At 38.1% G+C, this 21,505-nt stretch overlaps 1 protein-coding gene across 1 annotated transcript; it reads right to left on the reverse strand.

The window, feature by feature from the left end:
• Window positions 1–723: 723 nt before the first annotated feature.
• Window positions 724–1,545, reverse strand: LOC149933839 (uncharacterized). Its single transcript, XM_090180716.1, has one exon. It carries the CDS (start codon window positions 1,543–1,545, stop codon window positions 724–726), a length of 822 nt encoding a protein of 273 aa, XP_090036842.1.
• Between the last annotated feature and the right edge of the window lie 19,960 nt (window positions 1,546–21,505).

The raw sequence follows: 21,505 nt of genomic DNA on the forward strand, positions 1-21,505 counted from the left end.
TGGTCTTAAATAATTATTAAAGTCTTACAGTTTCGAAGAGATGGGTTCATTTCCCTTGGAGGTAACTTCTGGTTTCAACGTAAAACCGTGGTACTAACATACTTAAAACTTTGGCTTTTCAGCCCACCAGGAATCCGCCTACAAAGTAGTACAAACAGAGTGGCATACTGCATACGCGTTTCGTTGATCAAAAACGTTCTGACCCGTAACCCCACGTGCCTCACTTTATAGCTTCGGTCATCGTTCGGTCCGGGGTGGAAAATTGTATCCGCAAGAGCGGAATATTTGGAGGAGCCTTGACGTCACTCGGAGAAACCCAAAAAGGGAAAGACCAGAGCCATAATAAGGTATAAGGAGTGCCAGAGCCAGTGGAATATTTCTTTATCAGAGGGGGGGGGGGGGGTCGACCATAAATGTATGAATGATACAGTTTTGTTACAAATACCCCACCACCAAATGTCGAACGACCTCGTTCGACCAGATATACGACAACAAATATTATTGAACAACAAAAATCATATAAGAAACGAAAGTACAACCGAAACTAAACAAGAATATTGCGCAAGGTTACAAAATGGAACACTATCAAAAGAACACTAAAATAAGAAATATTGATTCGCTAACAAAAACAAATATGTACAAATCCGGATATCAAATAAGTTATATACAATGGCCATATTAAAAAAACTTAATTATTGAACAAAAAAAAATTAAAACAAAAAACTAAGTATTGTGTCGACTAATCACTCGTTTAGTTAAAGGGTCTCTAGGCCTAAGCCGCCTTCGAATAGGAGGTTGGTCACCATCCATTGAAAAAGGGGAACTAGATCTAGAGGGAGAACTACCACACTCCTCTGTATTAATGGGAGCTTCATTAGAAACTGGGGACTGTTCTGGGACACTCTCAGAGTCTCGAGCAATGTACAACTTAAGTTGATCCACGAGATATGTGCCTTTCAGTAAACGGTTGGTTTTAATGTCAGCTAGGTGGTATGTGTGGGAGTTTAACTTTTTGCCTATCAGAAAAGGTCCATCCCACCTATCCGCCAACTTCGCCATAAACCGATCCCCAGCGGAAGACTGAAAATGTGTCTTCCGCCAAACCATCTGACCGACTTGAAATTCAAAGTCTCTGCGACGAGCGTTAAAATATTGTGCCTGTCTATCCTGGGCTACTAATATATTGTCCTTCGCTTTATCAATAGCTGACGTTACACGGTCTGCGGTGCTATTAGCGTGCGAACTTATGTTGGCCTCGGCGAAATTTTGTTCTGGGCAAACGGCAGGGGCTATGTCATAAGGGACGCGTAGCTCACGGCCGAAATTTAAATAAGCTGGAGTAAAACGAGTTGTCTCATTAGGTGCGGTCCTTAAGGCCATTGCCTTTTCAGGTAATTTTAAATCCCAATCGCGATGATTTTCCGAAATATAAGAAGATATTAAAGTACCAATGGTACGATTATATCGCTCAACGGGGTTACCTCTGGGAGAATAGTAGGAAGTGAAACGATGGTTTACATTCATTCGCTTAAAGGCTTCTGTCATTATTTTACTTACAAATTGACGACCATTGTCGGAAATGACCGTAGAAGGGACTCCGAAACGAGAAAAACTTCATCGACTAATTTAGTCACTATCGCTTTTGTTGTTGCTCGGCGCAGGGGAAACATCTCCACCCACTTGGTCATGGTGTCGACTACCACGAGCAACTGGGTGAAGCCACGTTTACTGGGGACAAAAGGGCCTTTTAGATCGATAGAGATCACTTGCCAGGGATACGAAGGCAAGGACGACTTCATGTGACCCGCGGGCGCTAGGTGGGGATTTTTATTCGCTTGGCAAATGGAACAAGAACGAACGTATCGTGTTACTGTATTGGTCATCTTTTCCCAAAAATAACGAGACTGAACCCTTCTGACGGTTTTAAAAATACCGAGATGACCCGAAATAGGAATATCGTGGTTGAGACGCAAACTGGTTTCCGTTAAAGAAGATGGGACCCAAAGTCGATACGAACTATCGTTAGAAGTAGGAGGCAAAATATTTTTAAAAACAATACCGTCAAGAAGAGTACATCTTGGGCGTGATTTAAAACAAAATCTTTTAATTTAGTGTCAGTCGGTTGAATTTTACTCTCTAGGTATTCTTTCAGGGCTTTAATCTTTGGGTCAGTTAATTGCGCTTCTTTAACTATGTTTTCATCGAATGGAATTGCTGAATTTAAATCTACACAAGCGGCTGTAGCCAGTATTGGATCTTCCAGATGACTAGACTCGGACCCGACCAGCGAGTTCGATTCGTCATCATCCGGAAAACGGGACAACGCGTCCGCCATCCCATTACACTTACCGGGTACATGCCGAATGGCCGAAACATAGGGGTCAATCGCGAGGTGCCAACGAGCTAACTTCCCCGTGGGGTCGCGAGCCGTTCGCAGCCACTGAAGAGCGCTATGATCACTATAGACTGTAACTTGACCACCCTCGATATATGGTCTAAATTTATCTATTGCCCATTTGATTCCTAAGCATTCACGCTCAGTGACTGAATAGTTACGCTCCGCCTGATTTAAAGCTCGACTAGCATACTGGATTACGACAGGCTTCCCGTCTACTGTCTGACTAAGAATTCCGCCTAAACCAGAGTTAGAGGCGTCGGTATAAAGGTCAAAGGGTTTTGCGTAATCGGGTTGAGCTAAGATGGGGGCGGAAGTGAGCGCATTTTTAAGGGTGTCGAATGCTTCTTGGTGCGCGGGGGTCCATTTCCAAACCGCGTCTTTATGTAAAAGGGAGTGAAGGGGTTCCGCTATGGCGGCAATTTTTTTAATAAATCTTCTGTAGTAGGAAGCGGCGCCTAAGAAACTGCGTAATTGCTTTAAGGTTTTGGGAGGGGCTTTATCGCGAATGGTGGAAGTTTTAGCTGGGTCGACTGTTACACCGTTTTCATTGACAACATGTCCTAAAATAAGGGCCTCGGTTTTGCAAAAATGGGTTTTACTAGCTTTAATCGTCAAACCAGCGTCGCTAAGGATGGTGAAAACTTTTCTGAGGGTAGCCATATGGTCGTTAAAAGTTGACGAAATAATAATTATATCGTCAAGATAGGCGCTAACGCCTTCGTGACGCAAGGGGCCTAGCAAATTGTCGACCATTCTCTGGAAGGACGCCGGGGCCGTGGTTAGGCCAAACATGAGCACTTTCGGGCGAAAGAGGCCTCTGTGCGTAACAAACGCCGCCTTATCACGACTCTGGACATCAAGCGGAATTTGCCAATAACCGGACTTCATGTCCAAGGTCGTGATATATTTCGGATTTTTTAACGAATCGAGGATGTCGTCGATTCGAGGTAACGGGTAGGAATCTTTTCGCGTTAAATTATTTACATTGGTATAATCGATGCAAAGACGTGCACCACCATCTTTTTTCCCAACAAGGACGCAGGGAGAACTCCAAGGGGAGTTACAAGGTTCTATTAAATCATCTTCGAGCATTTGGTTTATTATTTCGTCAATTTGATTACGTTTATGCGGGGAGTAACGGTAAGGGGCGCAAGAAACTGGGTATGCGTCACCAGTGTCTATATAATGGGTGGTAGCGTTGGTAATGCCAGGGGTTTTCGCAAAAAGGTGTTTAAATTCATAAACAGCTAGTGCGCTCCACGTCAGAAATTAGGGCCAAAGAAAGAGCTTTCTTAATATCAACTTCGTCGATTTCGCAATCGACAGCGGAAACGCTAACTGAGGGGGAGGGGGGATCTACAAAGTGACGACGGAAATAATACTTCGTCGAGGGAGAGGAACGCCAAGTAAAACTCATTTCGGAACAATCTATTACCATACCCAAGGATTGTAACAAATCCATACCTAAAATACATGGAAATATTAAATTTTTAACAAAGTAGACTGTATTTGTTGTCTCCTTCCCTGGAAGACTAATATTGGCGGTCCCACTCCCGGTAGAAGTAACCCTGGTTTTATTCGCTAATTTAATTCCTAATTTAACACGCCTACTTTTATTAAGAATACGGTTTAAAACTATTTCTCTAAATTTTTCGTCAATAAGGGTATAAGTTGAGCCGGGATCCACAAGGGTGAGACAAGAAGAATTATTAATTGAAACTTTCAATTTGGCCAAAGTTGGCATTTTTGAATTTGGAATATTACCACTTGTGAAACCGGCGCTACAGGATTGGGAGTTTAGTTTCGTCGGGCGGGTAGAACAGGGGGGTTGTTGTGGGAGGGTAAGCCTCCCTGTGCCCCGTTTCCCGAATTTCGCTGAAGGGGTTGTTGAGCTGGGGTGTTAAGTTGGTTTTGGCGGGAAATGTCAAGTTTAGGGCATGCGGGGCGGATGTGATTGGGCTCACCACAATGGTGGCACACCAAGCCACCATTACGGGGCCGATTAAAGTTATTGGTGCGCACCTGAAAATTATTCCCATTTCTAGAAAAATTATTTTGGGGTTGATAGGAACCACTATTTACAAAAGTTCGGGTGTTAGGATTCGCGCGGTAGTGTGAATTTGCAATGCCGTTGCGAGAAGGGGAGTTAGCTGGGGCCTTACAATGGTCTTGGTAATGTCCGCGGTCCCCACAACGAAGGCAAACAATATTTTTATGGGTTTTCGCGGGTTGGTTTTTGGAAATTTCGTCCCCCCTACGGGAGGCCTTGGCCTGCTCGACAAGTCGGCTGACGCCACCAAGTCGCGAACCGTGGTGAATTGCGACGTCGCGAGGGCAACTCTAAGATCCGCGTTTAAATTTCTGCGAATACACCGAATCTGGGCCGCAACGGACATAGGGGTGGTCAATTTCCGAACAATGGAAATCATTCTCTCGACGAAGGTGCTAACCGACTCGCCGGGTTGTTGAAACTGATTATCTAATTTATCGAGGAGCCGATCATCATCGTTATGGGCCTGAAATTCCGCGTTAAGGGCGTTCGAAAAATCGGCGAAAGAGGCAAAATCAGGTTGGGAATAAAACCACTCAAGGGCCGCACTTGTGAGCATCGTAGGAATCCAATGCTTTAGAAAATACGGTTCGGGACAATTTCGAGAAGCGAGAATTTGGCGCGCTTTCAATAAAAATTCTCTCGTATTGTTATCGGTAAAACTACCGGAAAAGCTAGGGAGAGTGACGGGTGGTGCCCACGAGTCGGGCATGACCGCCGCGGGGGGCGCCGCGTTATTTTTATTTTGTAGCAACGCGGTCAATTGAGCCACCTGGGCCTGGAGTGCTAAAATAGCCGCCGCATTCGGATCAGCCTGATTAGGGAGAGCGGAGTTAGGCATATTGGCAAACAAATGGGGTGGACCTTGATTACCTAAAAGATGTGATGCCCTATCACTTTCTTCAATAGCGAAATAAGTTTCGTAACACTCTTGGCAACTTAAAAATTTGCCTAACTGGGGAGAACAACCTCGTGTATGTATGTCTCTATAAACACTCATTGACCAACAAAAAGAAAACAATTGCCCGAAACCCAAGAGAGCATGCCAAAAACATAATAAAAGGAAAATAACGAAGGGGAACGTAGTGACCAACCAACTATAAATACTCCTATCTCAGCTAAAATCATTAAAAAATTAATTACGGAAATTATATAAAAACTGGTAATGAAAAAAAAAACCTAACATTTGACGTGAAACAAATATAGCCCAATGAAAACTAATTTATACGCGAAGTAACAAATTTTAAAACTAAACATGAAAGGTGAAATAACATTGCAACGAAATTTAACGGGGTAAAAATTATATAACCCGAATTCAAAACACGGAATCGGGCCCCCAAAATGTGACACTTTTTATAATAGATGGTTACTTAAAGTACTTGGTTCATTATGTCTAGGGGTTAATTTTATATAGTAACAAATTGGTGTCACATTAGTAAATAAAAATGATTTAATTAAAGGTTCTTAAGATTTATTTGGTCGCTTAATTTATGGTAGTAACAAAACGTTCATACATTTTACAATAATTGGTAATAGTGGGTTCTGGCTCTGGTCTTAACTAATTATTAAAGTCTTACAGTTTCGAAGAGATGGGTTCATTTCCCTTGGAGGTAACTTCTGGTTTCAACGTAAAACCGTGGTACTAACGAAGTGGATCCGCACTGCACTTATTTCTTTATCGCGGTCACTCGATTTTGGTTCTCCGCGAACATACTTAAAACTTTGGCTTTTCAGCCCACCAGGAATCCGGCTACAAAGTAGTACAAACAGAGTGGCATACCGCATACGCGTTTCGTTGATCAAAAACTTTCTGACCCGTAACCCCACGTGCCTCACTTTATAGCTTCGGTCATCGTTCGGTCCGGGGTGGAAAATTGTATCCGCAAGAGCGGAATATTTGGAGGAGCCTTGACGTCACACGGAGAAACCCAAAAAGGGAAAGACCAGAGCCATAATAAGGTATAAGGAGTGCCAGAGCCAGTGGAATATTTCTTTATCAGAGGGGGGGGGGGTCGACCATAAATGTATGAATGATACAGTTTTGTTACAGCATAGACAATAAACAGAAGGACTAGAAGGTAGAATTCTCCATGCCGCGATTTTGCGGGGGGGGGGCAAACTTCTGCAGCCGACTTCCGCTTGAATACTTGCGATGATTGGCTTAAAAATTGTTTAAGTTTCGAAGCCAAACGGTCTGCTCTTTTACATTCGTACCGAGGCTTAATGTTCAGAGTGCAAGGAGAGCGTTAGGGAGTTATGAAATGGCTTTAAACGATTTAACTACATTCGAGAACGGACGAACCCTCGAGAACAGTTTGAATTCTGATAAATTAGGATGTTTTCTTTTAAATATCGACTCAAATCGTTTTTTTGCGAGCGATCGCGATGGTCTAGCCTTATTCAAGGAAACAGAAATTAAAGGTAAATATAGTAAATGTAGCCCTTGTCCAAAATAATGATTGTTGTTGCAAAATTTCTAAAAATGTCTATTTCTTAATCAGAAATCGTAGAAAAAACCGTTCTTTTCACGATGGTCAAAATGAGTGATGGCAGTAACGAGTTTATTATACATCGAGCTATGGTCAATGAGTTTGTGATGGATTTAAAGGCACCACACAATGTAATGCTAAGAAAGAATGTTACGGATCATCTTTTGAAAGTAGTAACCTTTTCGAATCTAGAAAAATATCCATCCCAGGTGGATTACTGCGATGCAGTAAACAAGTTATTGTTCGCTGAAAGAAAAAATGATATAATATCAGCACTCTTTGAAACCTCCGGGAAATTTTTAGATCTACCAATTCCAGTCAGGAAAACTGTAATACAAACTATTCTACAAATCTTTTTTGGTCGTTTGATGGCAATGTTCCAAATCGGAATAAAAAAAGTATTAGAGAAATTGGAAGAATTAAAAAAAAAAGAAGGTTGATATTGATATTGATGGAAATGAGGTTCCGGCATTTCCAGTGCGATCAAGAGTCAATAATGATGTACTACGATATGTTGGTGGGTTTGTGGTGAGAAGTTTGATTAGAAAAAAATGCCCCAAATCAACAGTAGATAAACTAACCAAGGAAAGTAAACTAACTATTAATGAGACAGAATCTTGGATACATAAGATATCACGCGGAGGTTTAATAAACATTTCTGATGAATTTTTCGAGTTGGTGCTCAAAATTAAACAACTATCAGATAAGCATTACTGTGTTAATTATGAATTGCTTAGAAATGAAAAATTGAAAGAGAATGCGACAAAAGAAGCCATAGCAGATGCACAAATTTCCAAAGAATGGGCAAATCTTCACAAGGGAGATGATTCGGACAAATGGTTAAACAAAATACTTGACACTTTTCTAAATACTAGAGGAAAATGTCTGACTAGAGATATAACAGAATTATTTCAACACATAACAAAATCAAGTATACGAGCCAAAAAGGCACTTAGAAAAAAGCTCAAAGAAAAGGAGGAACTTGAAAAAGGAGAAACCAAAATCACAAGTTTGGAAAAGACAGTGAAAATGCCTAAAAATAAAAAACAGAGTAAATCAAAACATGATGAAGAACAAACGAGCCCTGCCAAATTACAGGTACAGTCTAAAACCCCGGTTTTAACTCTATCACCAGCTAGGAAAATCCCTAAGTGTGATACGTCAAAGGAGAAGGACAGTATCACAAATAAGTTTCAAAGTGTGCCATTTTTGGAACGACCAAAATCTGACTTCATAATTCAATCAAAAGCTAAACAATTCCAAAAGTTAAACTTGTCAAATATTGAAAATAAATCTAGTCAAATTAGAAGCAATTGTGAAAAAAAAGGCCTGAACATTTGTACAAATTTATACCATTCCAAAGAGTCTGAGAAGAAACATCCAAAGTACAAAAACTTTGAAACCCATGAAATTGAAACGCAACGTGCTATCGAAAATAATGATCTAAGTTTTTTGCAAAATGATCCAGACGCAGATTTATATTTACAATTTGTGTAACATTGATATATAAGACTGTGATATTATCTGACGAATAAAATGCAAAAGTTTTGTTAAAAAGAGAACATTAAAAACCAACTCGACTAGTTTCAGCGTTGCGTCTTACGCTGTCATCATCAGGAATCCTGATGATGGCAGCGTATGATGCAACGCTGAAACTAGTCGAGTTGGTTTTTAAAATTAAAACTTATAGTGCACTCAAAAACGTTTTTATTTTAATTATAGAGAACGTTTAATTGAAATATTGACAGACAATCAACACTGTAGATCTTCAACATTGTCGATATCCATCCCAGTAATATACTTTACAATTTCTTTCGTGGGATCTTGAGTATTACCCCCAACCGCATCCAAAACTACTCCTTTCAAAGTTTTAAATGTATCTTTATTTGCACCATAATGCCACACTGTTGGGTTACTACTTCTTCCCGCAGCTGCACGATGCCTTCCAAAGTATTGTTCCAAAGCATCCTGGTTCAGGTGTTGGGTTAATACATAGTCTGCTCCTTTATTTATCATGAATTTGACAATTTCCACAGTTGAAAGAGCTATGAAACAGAAATATCAGATTATTTATTCCATTTGAGAATTTGTTACCAAAAATTACCTGTTATTTTAAGCCCTTCTATTGTTTGCTTGCTCAGCATCATGGAATCCCTTTGTGTTTTAGTAAATTTACCAGGCCTATTTATTACTTGGCTTTCCCAGTCATCTAGATAGTTTATGAAGTCGTACTGCAACCACTAAGAGAAAATTTAAATCAATTACACGTCAAGAATGATAATTATCAGATTAACTTACTTTTAATCTTTCATCATTTACATTAGTGTAAGGCAGCTTATTTTTATTGCGTTGATGAATCCCTTCCACACGGTTCTTCACGTTGCAAAGGTCGAAAAATTTGTTGAAAACTCTAATAAACTCAACGGTTTCTTTGTACGTATTAATATTTGTTGACATAAGGTTTTCAATAGCACTAGCCACAGTTTCGCTCATAACCTGGGCTGCGAGATTTACTTTCATCTTGGAATAACTGTTCAAAAATACGTGAGAATAAGTCAATTTGTTTAGATGCTTAAATTGTCCTTGGGATCTTAGTTGAAAATAATACAGTCTTATTATAATTTTCCAAGTTATTTCTTCACCATTCTTCCAAAGTAAACGAGATTTAGGATTTGTTCCACTATTTGCAAATCCATTCCGTACGGTTTTTATTAAATGTGGAGCATCTGATAAAAAGTATATAAATCTTTCTTCATCCATAGAAAAGAGATTTAGAGTCTTGTGCGGGATATTTTTTGCTTCATTTGATTCATAAGTTTGAGACACATGGAAAAATTTTCTATTTGTTGAAGCTCCATCTCCTACAATAGCTATTATCCGAAATCCACTAGTTTCTTATCTTCTGACTGCTTCCCAAATAACACTATTTAATTCGGAAGCTGAAGCGCCTTTAGTTGGGAAATGCGCAAATGGTAGTTTTATATTGCTAGTGATTCCTCTGATCATTAACTGCAGTATATGCGTAGCTAAAGGAGGTTTCTGGGAATTAGTAACATTGCGTTCCAAGTCATCCAAAAGATTATGGTTCTCATTTACGTCAATTAAGCCAATTACAAGGCCAGTACCCTTGTTTAGTTGTAGATCCTCCTTTATACTCATTTCATCTAGGGATAAAACAAAATATTTCTGATGATCTGGAAGATTTTCAAGGTCACATACTTTGGCCATCTCAGCAAACATTTCAGTGGTAAATCCAGATTGACTATTAATAGTGTGATTATGGTTGTACAGCGTTCTGGTGGTGGGAAGCGCTAATAGTTTTGATTTCCTAAGAGCTTCGTAAGTAGATTTCGATTTGTTTTTAAGATAAAGGCACCATTTGATAAACATTGGATCCCACCTCTGGCCGTATTTCGATCTCTGCATGGCTTGTAATTGTTGTCTTAAGAACACTGACATCAAGGAACCAGTTGGTTCACCTTTAAGTCTAGCTTTGAGTATCAATATCAAGCTACTAATTTCCCTTTTTAGACTTTCCGTTTCAACAATACACTTCTTATTCTTTTTAACCAGCTTTGTATATGCTGTTGCTTTCTTTCTCTTTTCAGTTGTTTTCAAATTGTGCCTATGGCGGAGTTTCCGTAAACTTGACCGGTACTTTGCGCAATGAGAACATCTTTTCTGTGTAATTTTTATGTAACGTTCACAGTTTGTGCTCAATATGCCATCAAGACTCTCACAGTAGAAACTTTGTGATTTTCTTCTTTGGGTACTTGCAGGTCGGTTTCTATAAATTTTCACCAGGTCTGAGTCGTTATTTCCTGGGCAACAAGTGTAGAAATTAGCCTTTTTTAAAAACTCATAAACGTCAACATTGCTCTTCAATATAGTTGACTCTTCTGATGCAAGCTCAACTTTAACCAGTTTCTTCATTATACTGAGGGTTGCAATAATTTCTTGATTTTTTTGCTCAAAGACACATTGCATGATTTTGTAATTATTTCTGGTTTTAGAAAACACTGCAGTGTTTTCCAATAACTCCATGGACCAGCCAGATGGTGGGCTGAGAGCTTTCAAATCAGCAGCGTCCTTTTCACATGCAATCATTCTTAGATTCTCTGTAGGATTTAATCTTGGCTTTTTTATCTAAAACAGAAACTCATAAATACTTATAAAAACTAGTCTAGTTCTTTTAGAAATAATATACTTACACATTCATTATTCGATTGACTCAAATTTCGTTTCAGAACGCTGACAGTCATTAAGCACGGTTTGTTTGCTGGCTTTTTAAAAAACAAACGTTTAATAAACTCGTGTTTTGAGACACGGGTTTTCTTATGATAACTTACTGGTAGATTCACAGGTAAAGAATTAGGAATTGGATCTGGATTCAATAAGGTTTACCCAGAGAAACCTTCAAAATGCCTTGAGCAAATGTACGTTGACCGTTTCACATCACTCTTTGCGAAATCTTCACGACCACAAGCATTAACCCAGCGTGTACACTTATCAGTTTGCGTAATTGGTGAGGGGAATTTAATAAAAAATATTCCTGGGGCTCCAGTAACAGATTTAGTTCTAACATTTTGTTTGGATGTGCAAGATACATAAACACAAGCCTTTGGCGAATAAACCATGGTCGATAGAACAGGCCTAAGAAAAAAAAATATTAAAATCTTTGGATCTAAATAAACAAAAGAAAAAATTTACTTACTATTGCAAATAATACACGTTTCCGAATTTAGATAACTTTATTTTCTGAGACCTCAATAAAATTATGAAAGAACAAATTTCCTTTAGCCTCGGAGAAAACTGTAGCAGCCGCCATAGACAAATATACTGTCTATGCAGCCATGATGCAACCGCCGTTTCGATTTGAAATCTGAACCAATCATCGATAAGCGGAAGTCAACTGCAGAAGTTTCGATTGCGATCCCCCCCGCCAAAGCGCGACTTCGGGCAATGCTCTACCAAAGCTATACCTTCTAGTCCTTCTGTTTATTGTCTATGGTTACAGTCTAGTTTGTGCGGGTAACAAAAATCAACAGTGAAGAAGCTGTCAACGATCACCGTCAAGCTCAGCATATGGGGAGTGGGGACCCGCTGGCTGCCGGGGAGTATGAACAAGGAGGGAGGGGGTGGAATTACCAAGGTAACCTAGCTATTTAAAGTTACTATAGACAGTAGGCTATAATCACTATGCTGTTAACATCTGTGTCGCGCGAAAGCGATCCAAATGTAACGACTGACGATTACAATAAAAATTACATCATTCTTCCGAACTTCAAAAGGGCGTTATTTATTTCTGGGGGGGGGGGATTTCTATTTGAACTTGTAATAACTTACACACAAATATTTTCTTTACATTTTTCTGATTTTATTGCTTACGATGTTACACTTCATATACAATATTGGAAATATTTCAATAATTATTTAAATCTTCGCTTTTGCTTGATACCTACAAAGATTCTCAAAAAAATTGTGTGGAGCGTGTCATTTTCGCCTAATTTGGTTTGCACATGTTTCTTAACAATGAAACGAAACCAAAATTAGTTACCGCCATACGCCGAACGAGGAAGCAATGAACACCGCTAATGCCCCACAATGGAACATCTTGTAAAATACGGAAGCGAACTTAAAGCCTGAAACTGAATAAAAAAACTCAAGCCACAGTCGAAGTACTATAACTCAAAAACTATGGACTCGAAAAAATTAAACTTCGAAGGCGAGAAAAATTATGAATAGCTAAAGCAAAAAACACGAAAAAATTAAACTAAGGAACGACCGAAATACGAAACGAAAGACGCAGACTTGAGAAAAGTCGACAAGAAACTGTAACGAAATGAGAAAGGAACCTACTATTTATACTATTATTGTAGAAAGGATTACGAAGCGAGGTATTAGTATAGGAAACTTCGAAATTGCCCTAGCATTGGCTAAGATCAAAGGGAGAGGCGACTCATTGGCGTCAGTTCGGAATTCTGGCGTTGACCCCCCGTCGTATGACGTTAAGAAGTACACGCTATTGTTGAAATTGAAAACTGCGAGAATGAAGAAAATGGGTTCGATGCTAAATAGAAAAAAACCTCCATCGACTGTCCCCCTATTTTAATATTTTTGTCAGGTGCAGTAACGAGTAAGTGGTGCCCTTGCTGTCTGGAATGGGCAGTGTTGAAAAAAAAAGCCCAAAGTGGGAAAAAAGGTTTGCAGAGCCAAATAGGATTTTATGAATCGGGCCAAGCCGCCAATTCAATGCTTTTGAATTAACCAATATTATTCTAATGTCTGAATATGTCGGCTATAGATTCCAAGGTTCAATAATATCTAATCGGCCCGATTAGTCGCAACTTAGTAAATAGTAACACAGAATAAATAAATATTGTAAATAAATGTAGTAAAAATAGCTAATAATACCATTAGTTAATAATATTGTTACATAAGTATGACACGTCTTATTCTTTATATGCAAAACGTTTACTGATAACTAGCCACAAGAGACACTCTATATAGAGGGTTTCTCGTGTATGACGTGCCCTTTATCAGCATCTCGCTAGGGGCGATTTTTTACCGTGATGACGTCACTCTGTAAATAGGTTTTAGTGAATTATTTCCATTAAATTATGGATTTATGATATTACGTAGTATTTTTATTTTTATTGATTAACGTTTTCATGTTAGTCTATCCGTAGTCCAGAAAAATATACTTTGGAGCTTACGTTCCGTAGACGCGGCCCGAATATACATGCGCTGCTTACGTTAATCAAGGCCCGTGCGCGGTGTTTTCGTGGGGGGAGACTTTTAAGAAACGCGACTTCTTGTTTTATCTCTTTATTTACCGCGAGATGGCACTCCGAGCTGGCCCTAAATAAGGGAGCATCTATTAATTTGAAAATGATAAGGCGGTAATTTCAAGGGGGCCTCCATACATATATTAAAATAAAAATAGTTAAAATTTGTAAGTAAAGATAAAAGTAATTCCAGCATCCACAGAAAGAAACTGTAAAGGTAAACGTATTAAAGACTTTATTTTGAACTATTTTCAATGTTAGGCTTTACACTTATAATACTTTTCTGGATAATGGCTTAGAATTAAGGGTTTTTTTTTAATTTCTTGGACATCTGTTGCATCGCGAGCATGGTTATACAGTAGTGGCTTTAAATATTTTGAAAGTAACAACTTTACTAATTGAGCATTGTTAGGACAGGCGCATTTAAGAGGTTGCATAAAATGTGGCAAAATAATTTGACAGTACGTAGCAAGTAGAAGGTTATTCGGTAAAATATTAATAGAATTTTCAGCAAAATCCGTGACAATAGTTAAAAGAGATATTAAAAGTCTGCTGGGATATCGTAGACATCCATTGTCCTGGGCTTCAATTAATTTCAATAATGCTGCTAAGGAATTTGATTCATTTGAATTTTTTTCGGTTATATGACTAGTATTACAGACACTTTCTTCACAGCTTGGTTATTGCTTTGACTTGATCTATCACAGCAAGTTATCACAGTTGGTACCGCGTCAGGATGTAACCGTTTCCTTGAGCACGACTTACTAAAATCTTCTTCTTTGAAATGCTGGCTACACACTTTGTAATGTCCATTGATTGCAATTTTATCACAGTCGCTTGTCTTAAATATTGCAAAAATCCATTTCCTTTTAAGTGTTTCATCTCTTGGTAACATGTGAAAGCTAATAGGGTTTGCATCATTTTCTAATTTTTTTCGTCTTCTCACTTATAGTACAGCCAGGCACCATGCATACTACCATTTTGATTCAAAACCTACAAATTCCAATTAATTTTTAACATCCGAAATTAATTTGGCAATTAATAACATATCTTAGTAAATAAGGAGCCTTAAAAAATCATTAAGCCTTGTCTCTGCTTATGAGAATTGAGATATCATACTCTCACATCCTTCAATTTCTAAAATGTAATAACAGTTATATAATGACTACTTCTATGGAATCAATTAAAATATTTTATAATTATAGCTTACCAATTAAAATCAAGCCAAATTGTAATATTGGTTATCAACTTATCATACTTTCGCGAACCGAAAATTTTGGCCTTTCTGCTGAACCCCTACTCTCAGTCTCAACTGCGAGGCGACTCACAGGCGAGCGGGGCATTTCCCGGCGGGAAAACGATAATTTAAAATTCTTTAGTCCAGCTAGCAGCGCGCGCGGCGAGAGAAGTCGGCAACTTAAATTGCCAAACAAAAAATAAAAAACGGCACCGCGCACGGGCCTTGATTAACGTAGGCAGCGATACATGGTATTTTATTATAGAATACTTATTTCGGTTTCAGAAGGGCTAGTTTTGATCTAGTCTATGAAGCTATACGACTCATTTTTAGGGGGAGTTCAGTTTAGCGAAAAGTATATTTATATATGTATATTATAAGTCAAGCCTTAATTAGCGAGCGAATGTCCCGCTGCGACGAAGAGACGTTTCCTATGAGTGGTAAACCTTTCCCTTTTCGTTAAGATGCCGAAAGAGACGCCTTCGTGTCTGGACTCCACCTGCGGGTCCCAAAATTGAAACAATTGGTATAACGAATATTTTATTAGAATAGTAGAATAGTAGAATATAGTTGAATATTTAAGTTCCCACCAAAATAGGTCAAAATTAGATATATATTGCTGTGTTAATTCTAAGAAACCACTCTGGGGCTTCGGGGAATAGTAGCTGCCTCTGGGTCGCCTGTCGGTACCAAGCGCCCCCTATTTTTTCCAGAATATTTTCTCTCGGACAATGGTCATACCCAGAGTTCGGGTCGGGAGCTTTTAGACCTCCCGCCCAATTATCATGTCACCTTTGATGGCGCGGCTTTAGTTGATTTTTACTTTATTCTTGGGGAATTGTGCATGCTTTATTTTTGTCGCGCCGCTTTTCTTATAGTTTTGGAATACCAGGGACGACATATTATAAATTTATCATACCCGATGCCAGGGCAATAAAAACAAACTCTTTAGAAGTTTGTGGGAAACCGAATGTTTCGAACTTTCCAATTAATCTTAATTTTTGAGGGTCAGTGAAAACCCGTGAACTTTGGAAAAATATTACTCACGGTGAACTTGGACACATCACCAAGGAGGGGTAATCTAGACCCAGGATGTAGTTCCTTCGTTGGATTGGAAGTTTTTCGAAACTATGGGACGGCATTAGGAAACCGCCCTCCAACGTGTCCGGTATATATACCGAGGACTTGAAAATTAGATATTAAGAAAAGAGAGAACTGTTCTCCAATAAAGACGGGAGCAACCTGTCCACCAAGTCGATGGCACCATAATATAAAAAGAGAGACATAGTCTCCACTCTCGGACTTAGTGCGTTCCCGCCAGCCGTGAATCGGTAAATTGTGCTTTGAATGTGTTCACGGACAGCAAACAAGTCAACGTATAGTTGAGTATGAAATCAAGAGTGATATAACTCTAGTAGAAATCTCATAGGTAACTAGAATGCTGCCACCTACGGCCCGTAGGTGGCAGAATTCTAGTTACCTATGAGATTTCTATGTATTTAAGCCATCGGAGACGCGTTTTTGCCCTCATGAGAATTTTGCGTCAGATAAGAAACGCGTCGGCTCACGTGTATAAGGAACATACTAATGTTTATTTTCGATAATATATTTTAAGGTAACATATATAATGTTTTTAAAACTAAGTATAAGAAGATAATATTATTATTATTATCATCCTCTTATGGTATAAATAATTAAAATGGACGCTTCAATAAAAGATACTCGGTTTCTACTCCCCTCTCCAAATTCATCTGGGAAGGAGCTATTTCCGGTTGGTCGGTTAAACGGTTAGAATGGCTAGCCAAAAAGTCATATTTAAGTCAACTGGAGCCGTGTTTTTGCCCTCATGAGAATTTTGCGTCAGATAAAACGCGTCGGCTCACGTGAATAAGGAACATACTAATGTTAATTTTCGATAATATATTTTAAGGTAAAATATATAATGTTACTAAATTTAAGTATAAGAAGATAATATTGTTATTATTATCATCCTCTTATGGTATAAATAATTAAAATTATATGTAATATTTTTATAATACCGGGCAATTTTAAAGCTTCTCATGGAGGCAGAGTTAATTCATTTCGTATAAAATTATCTTTTGGAAAAAGATGAAAACTCATTCATTTAGAACTAAACATATTACTTTTGCAGTACCGTATGCAACAAGTGTTTCCATTTAACCAGGTAACGTTTTTGGCATGTTAAGGCTTAGTAAAAAACCGATGTTACGTTCGAGAAAGTTTCCAGCTTTCTAATATTTCAAAAAGCACTATATAAATAATAACTTATGAGTCCTGGCTGTCGGAAATATTACTTCTTGGCAATTTCTGGGAAGATGTTTTCCTAAGCCTCGGTTTAATCTGCCGCGTATTTTCAAACGGAAAAACCCGAACGCTCCTTGTAATAAGAAACAAATAACGAAATACGTTCTAAGTCCATTTAACGCCAAAAATCCCACGTATTTCGTTATTTGTTTCGTATTACAATTAGCGTTCTCCATCATTTAAAGATAGTACTCTGGTTTTTGAGTTTCCGAAGCTTAAGGCTGGGCAAGAGTCACCGCCTTCAAACTTTCGTCTACTTTAAAGCAAGTGGCGGCTCTAGTGTGGTTGGTTTTTGGCTTAATAGATGTCGCCAGCGTGAAAAACAAACAAGTCGGTTAAGTATCAAAATAGGACTAGAGGCGTCAACCAAAAAGGTGAACTTTTAGCTGATTGGCTTATCTTAATCACATGGTCAACAAGACTCAATATTTTACGGACTGGATGTTTATTTATATTTCAGTGTATTTTTTAGCATATAATATAGTCTCTCGGCTATACTGTCTACATCTCTATCTATATGAAAGTAAACAAACTTTGTTTTGAGAACTATCAAATACTCAAATAGGCTTAGCTTATAAGTAGCACATTAAGGAATTAAAGAAGGATGGCTAAAAGTTCAGGCAAGAATGTATTTATTTATTCTCAGGGAGAATGAATATGTCGAGACGATCGACGGACACGTTGAGGCCCTAACCACGTCACGCTAAGGGGGGGGGGAGAAAAGGAGGCGGTCTTATTTTTTGCGTCCTCGCAGCAGCGTTAATCGCGTCGAAAAACGTTATTTTTAAGAACCAATGAGATTGCAGTATTATTTGATTTTATTAAAGCGGAGGAGCATACCGGGGGGCCCAACGGGTGGAATTAGAGAAACGCTAAAATTAATCTCAACATATTCATTCTCCCTGAGAATAAATTAATACATTCTTGGTTCAGGTAAAAGTATTATATGATATATTATTTGTTGCAACTGTTTATTACTTGTAAACATTTGAAACATGTTTTTAGGAGAGAAACATGGTTTAAAGTTGGGTAATGAAGCCTTTAAGGCTTTCCAAACAGAAAGGAAAACTCGAGGAATGTCAGTAGACTTATTTATTCTTCACCTGATTAAAAAACTGTAAGCTATTTCAACGCTGATACATCTATAACTTCTAGTAGTTTAAAAGATCCAAATAATTTTATATAGTAATGAAGTGCAACCTACTAAAAGAAACGCCTACATACAAGCTACTGTAGAAACTAAAGATACTGGTTGTCATCCTGGGCCAGAAAGATACCTTCCTTCAACTTTTGTTGAAGAGAGAGCAAAAGTTCAAACTGATTTAACTAAAGATCAGAAAAAAAGTACATTACATTTCAATGCCCAACCAAGCTCTGTTACAGCTGTCAAACAATTAAGAACTTATGAAAAAGCACGACCAACAAGTGAGTGGACTTTCCCCTTAGTTGTACACATTTCTATTAATTTATATATTTTGTAGGACCAGTCTCTCATATAACATATGGCTTGGCTGTTGATTCTCCATTAACAACTCCAGAAAAATGGCTAGTACAACCCTGTACAACATCAACGCCAACAACCACTCCTGCTAAGCTGAGAATTTTATTTGAATCTCCAATGTATGTTAAATTATGATTTTACATTTTTAAGCGTCTTTTTCTTATCTCTCATTAACGATAGTTTGGAAAGTATGGATGAAACTTCTGATAGCAGTGAGAATGAAATGGAAGACTCAACAACTTTGAAAGATGACAAAAATAGGATGGCTAGTGAGGAAGAAAATGAAGTGGCTGGAGGTTTTGAAAAAATAGAGTGCGTTATCTTAAATTTAAATTATAAATAGGTGTATCTATAAAATACGAGTGGTCACGTGGAAATGTTTTGTCTATGTCACTGGATATAACTATTGAAAGTATAGCGAGCACACACTTCAGTCACAACAGACATCAGGATTTGACGAGCGCGTGCAACACAGTCGTGCTAATTTAATATACAAAAGCTCTTTCAGTTCTTCTGATGCATTAAAAACATTTTATATACTTGTATTTTTAATATTTATTTTATGGAAACACCTATTGGTGTCATATTTCAATATTTGTTTTCCTTTAATTTTAACATTTTGTTTGATATAATTTAGATCTGACGAAGATGATCAATTAAACTTTTCACATGCGTTTACCGAAGAAGATCTATCTTTTGAAGCAGTAAGAAAATAAAATTAAAATTTAGTGATTAATATATGTAACTTAATTTGAATTTTTTTAAATAGGAGGATAAAGAACATGAAGATCTTAAAGAAATTGAGTCTGAATTGAGTTCTTTGATTATAGAGCCTATTGAAAAGGTATGTTTACGACTAATTTTATTTAGGCGTCTATTTTTATATCTAATTTTTCTATGGTGTATTTCATTTTTTCAGACTCCTTCAGAACCAATAAACTACTCGGTGAATGATTCAATGGCATTAGTTCATTATCCGACATTGCTCAATTTAGTGAAAAGGGCGTATGGTGAAAAATGCCCTTTCTGTTTAGAACCACTTACTTACAGTAGTAAATTAATTGGTACTGCTGTTATGATAAATTTTAAATGCTCTGGTTCTGGCAGTGATGGAAAGCGTCATAAAAAAGTGAGCCTTTTACTATTTCATTTTTAATCTAAAATAATAGATGTAAGAATATTTTTTTTTTAATTTTCCAGGGATCTTGGGCAAGTCAGCCCACATTTCGAGGCATATATTCTGGAAACCTGACAGTTGCCAGTTGCATTCCTTTGTCCGGAAATATGTATGGGAAAGTTGCATTACTAATGAGGCATGCCAAAATCTACTTTTTCGGAAAAGACACTTATTACAAGTATGCTTTTTCTAAATGTTTTATAACATGTTCATGACAATAATTTTATCGTACCTAACATAATTATCATAAGTATGACAATTGTATAATTTGTTTTATACCAATGGTTGTAGTTAATTCTGCGTGACTTAACTTTTATTTAATGGATGTTGCAAGAGTTAATTGTCATTCTGGAAAATAGGTCACACCATGTTAAATATATTCATGGTCACACTTATGAACAATAATGAAACCCTTCACCCCAGAAATATTCCCACTCGGTACCATCTGCATGCAGGGTGTATCGAATAATAAATCTCTGTGTAGGAGGCTTTAGCTGTAAATAAAATGTTTTTTTAACGATATCAGGGCTCTTAAAGACTACCCAATTTGTTCCAAGGGGTGTTTAACCCCCATAATATGGTGGGGTGGCGGAGTGGTTAGCACTCTCACCTCGCAGCAAGAGGAGCCGGGTTTGATCCCAGTTTGTGGCACTGGGTGAACAATTCAGAACCACTCCTTCTACATTGAGTTTGCAAGTTCTATCCCCGCTGGTGAAAGGGATTTTCCCCCCCGAGATCTTTGGTTTCCCCTTTCCATCAAAAACTTGCTGAGGGACGCTTGGGGTTAGCAGTGGCACTAGGGCCACGCCGTTTAAAGGGACCCTCTAGGAAATTAGCTATGAGCTGAAGAAGATATCCGTTCTTAAAAGAAGCCTTAATAATCATTATTACTAATAAATAAATCCAAAATTAATTTGGTAAAAGATTATATATAATATTTATTACATTATTGTAATATAGTTATTAAATGTGGGAAAAGAGATACAGAATAAGGTTTACATTAAAAGAATGTGCAAACAAATCAATCTGGGTAACGCCCAGGTCGAAACCCTCGATATATTCCTTTGGGCTAGGGAATCTTGGCCTAATTCGAAGTACACAGCATGCCGGTAGAACCAATCGATTCCCTACACCCAAACGTCCATATAACCATAAGACAAGGTTTGAATAGGCTGCAAATCTCAGTCTATCGTTTGAAATGTTAAGCATGTTTTGATCTAGAATGAGCTCATTTCTCATTCTCATATTTAAAACGAGAACAAATGGCTCGAGACACAATATGCGGAAGTCCTGACTGTTTGTGATGCATTCCACACTGCTGCAGTCTTCTAGGTCTGTAGGCATTGGTTGGCAATGCCTACAAATGCAAAAAGGTAGTTGCGGATCATTGGGTGAGTTTGGGTTTTCCGGTTCAGGATGGTCCACTACTTGACTAACGTCAACATTTAAATTCATATCCGCCATTTCAGACGTCATACTTTCTGAAATGGCTTCGTTTGCAAGAAGGCTAAATTCCGGAAGGATTTTAGCCAATTTCATT

The sequence above is a fragment of the Leiobunum rupestre genome, chromosome 7 (assembly GCF_980474605.1).
Source record: "Leiobunum rupestre chromosome 7, qqLeiRupe1.1.hap1, whole genome shotgun sequence".
Classification (NCBI taxonomy): domain Eukaryota; kingdom Metazoa; phylum Arthropoda; class Arachnida; order Opiliones; family Sclerosomatidae; genus Leiobunum; species Leiobunum rupestre.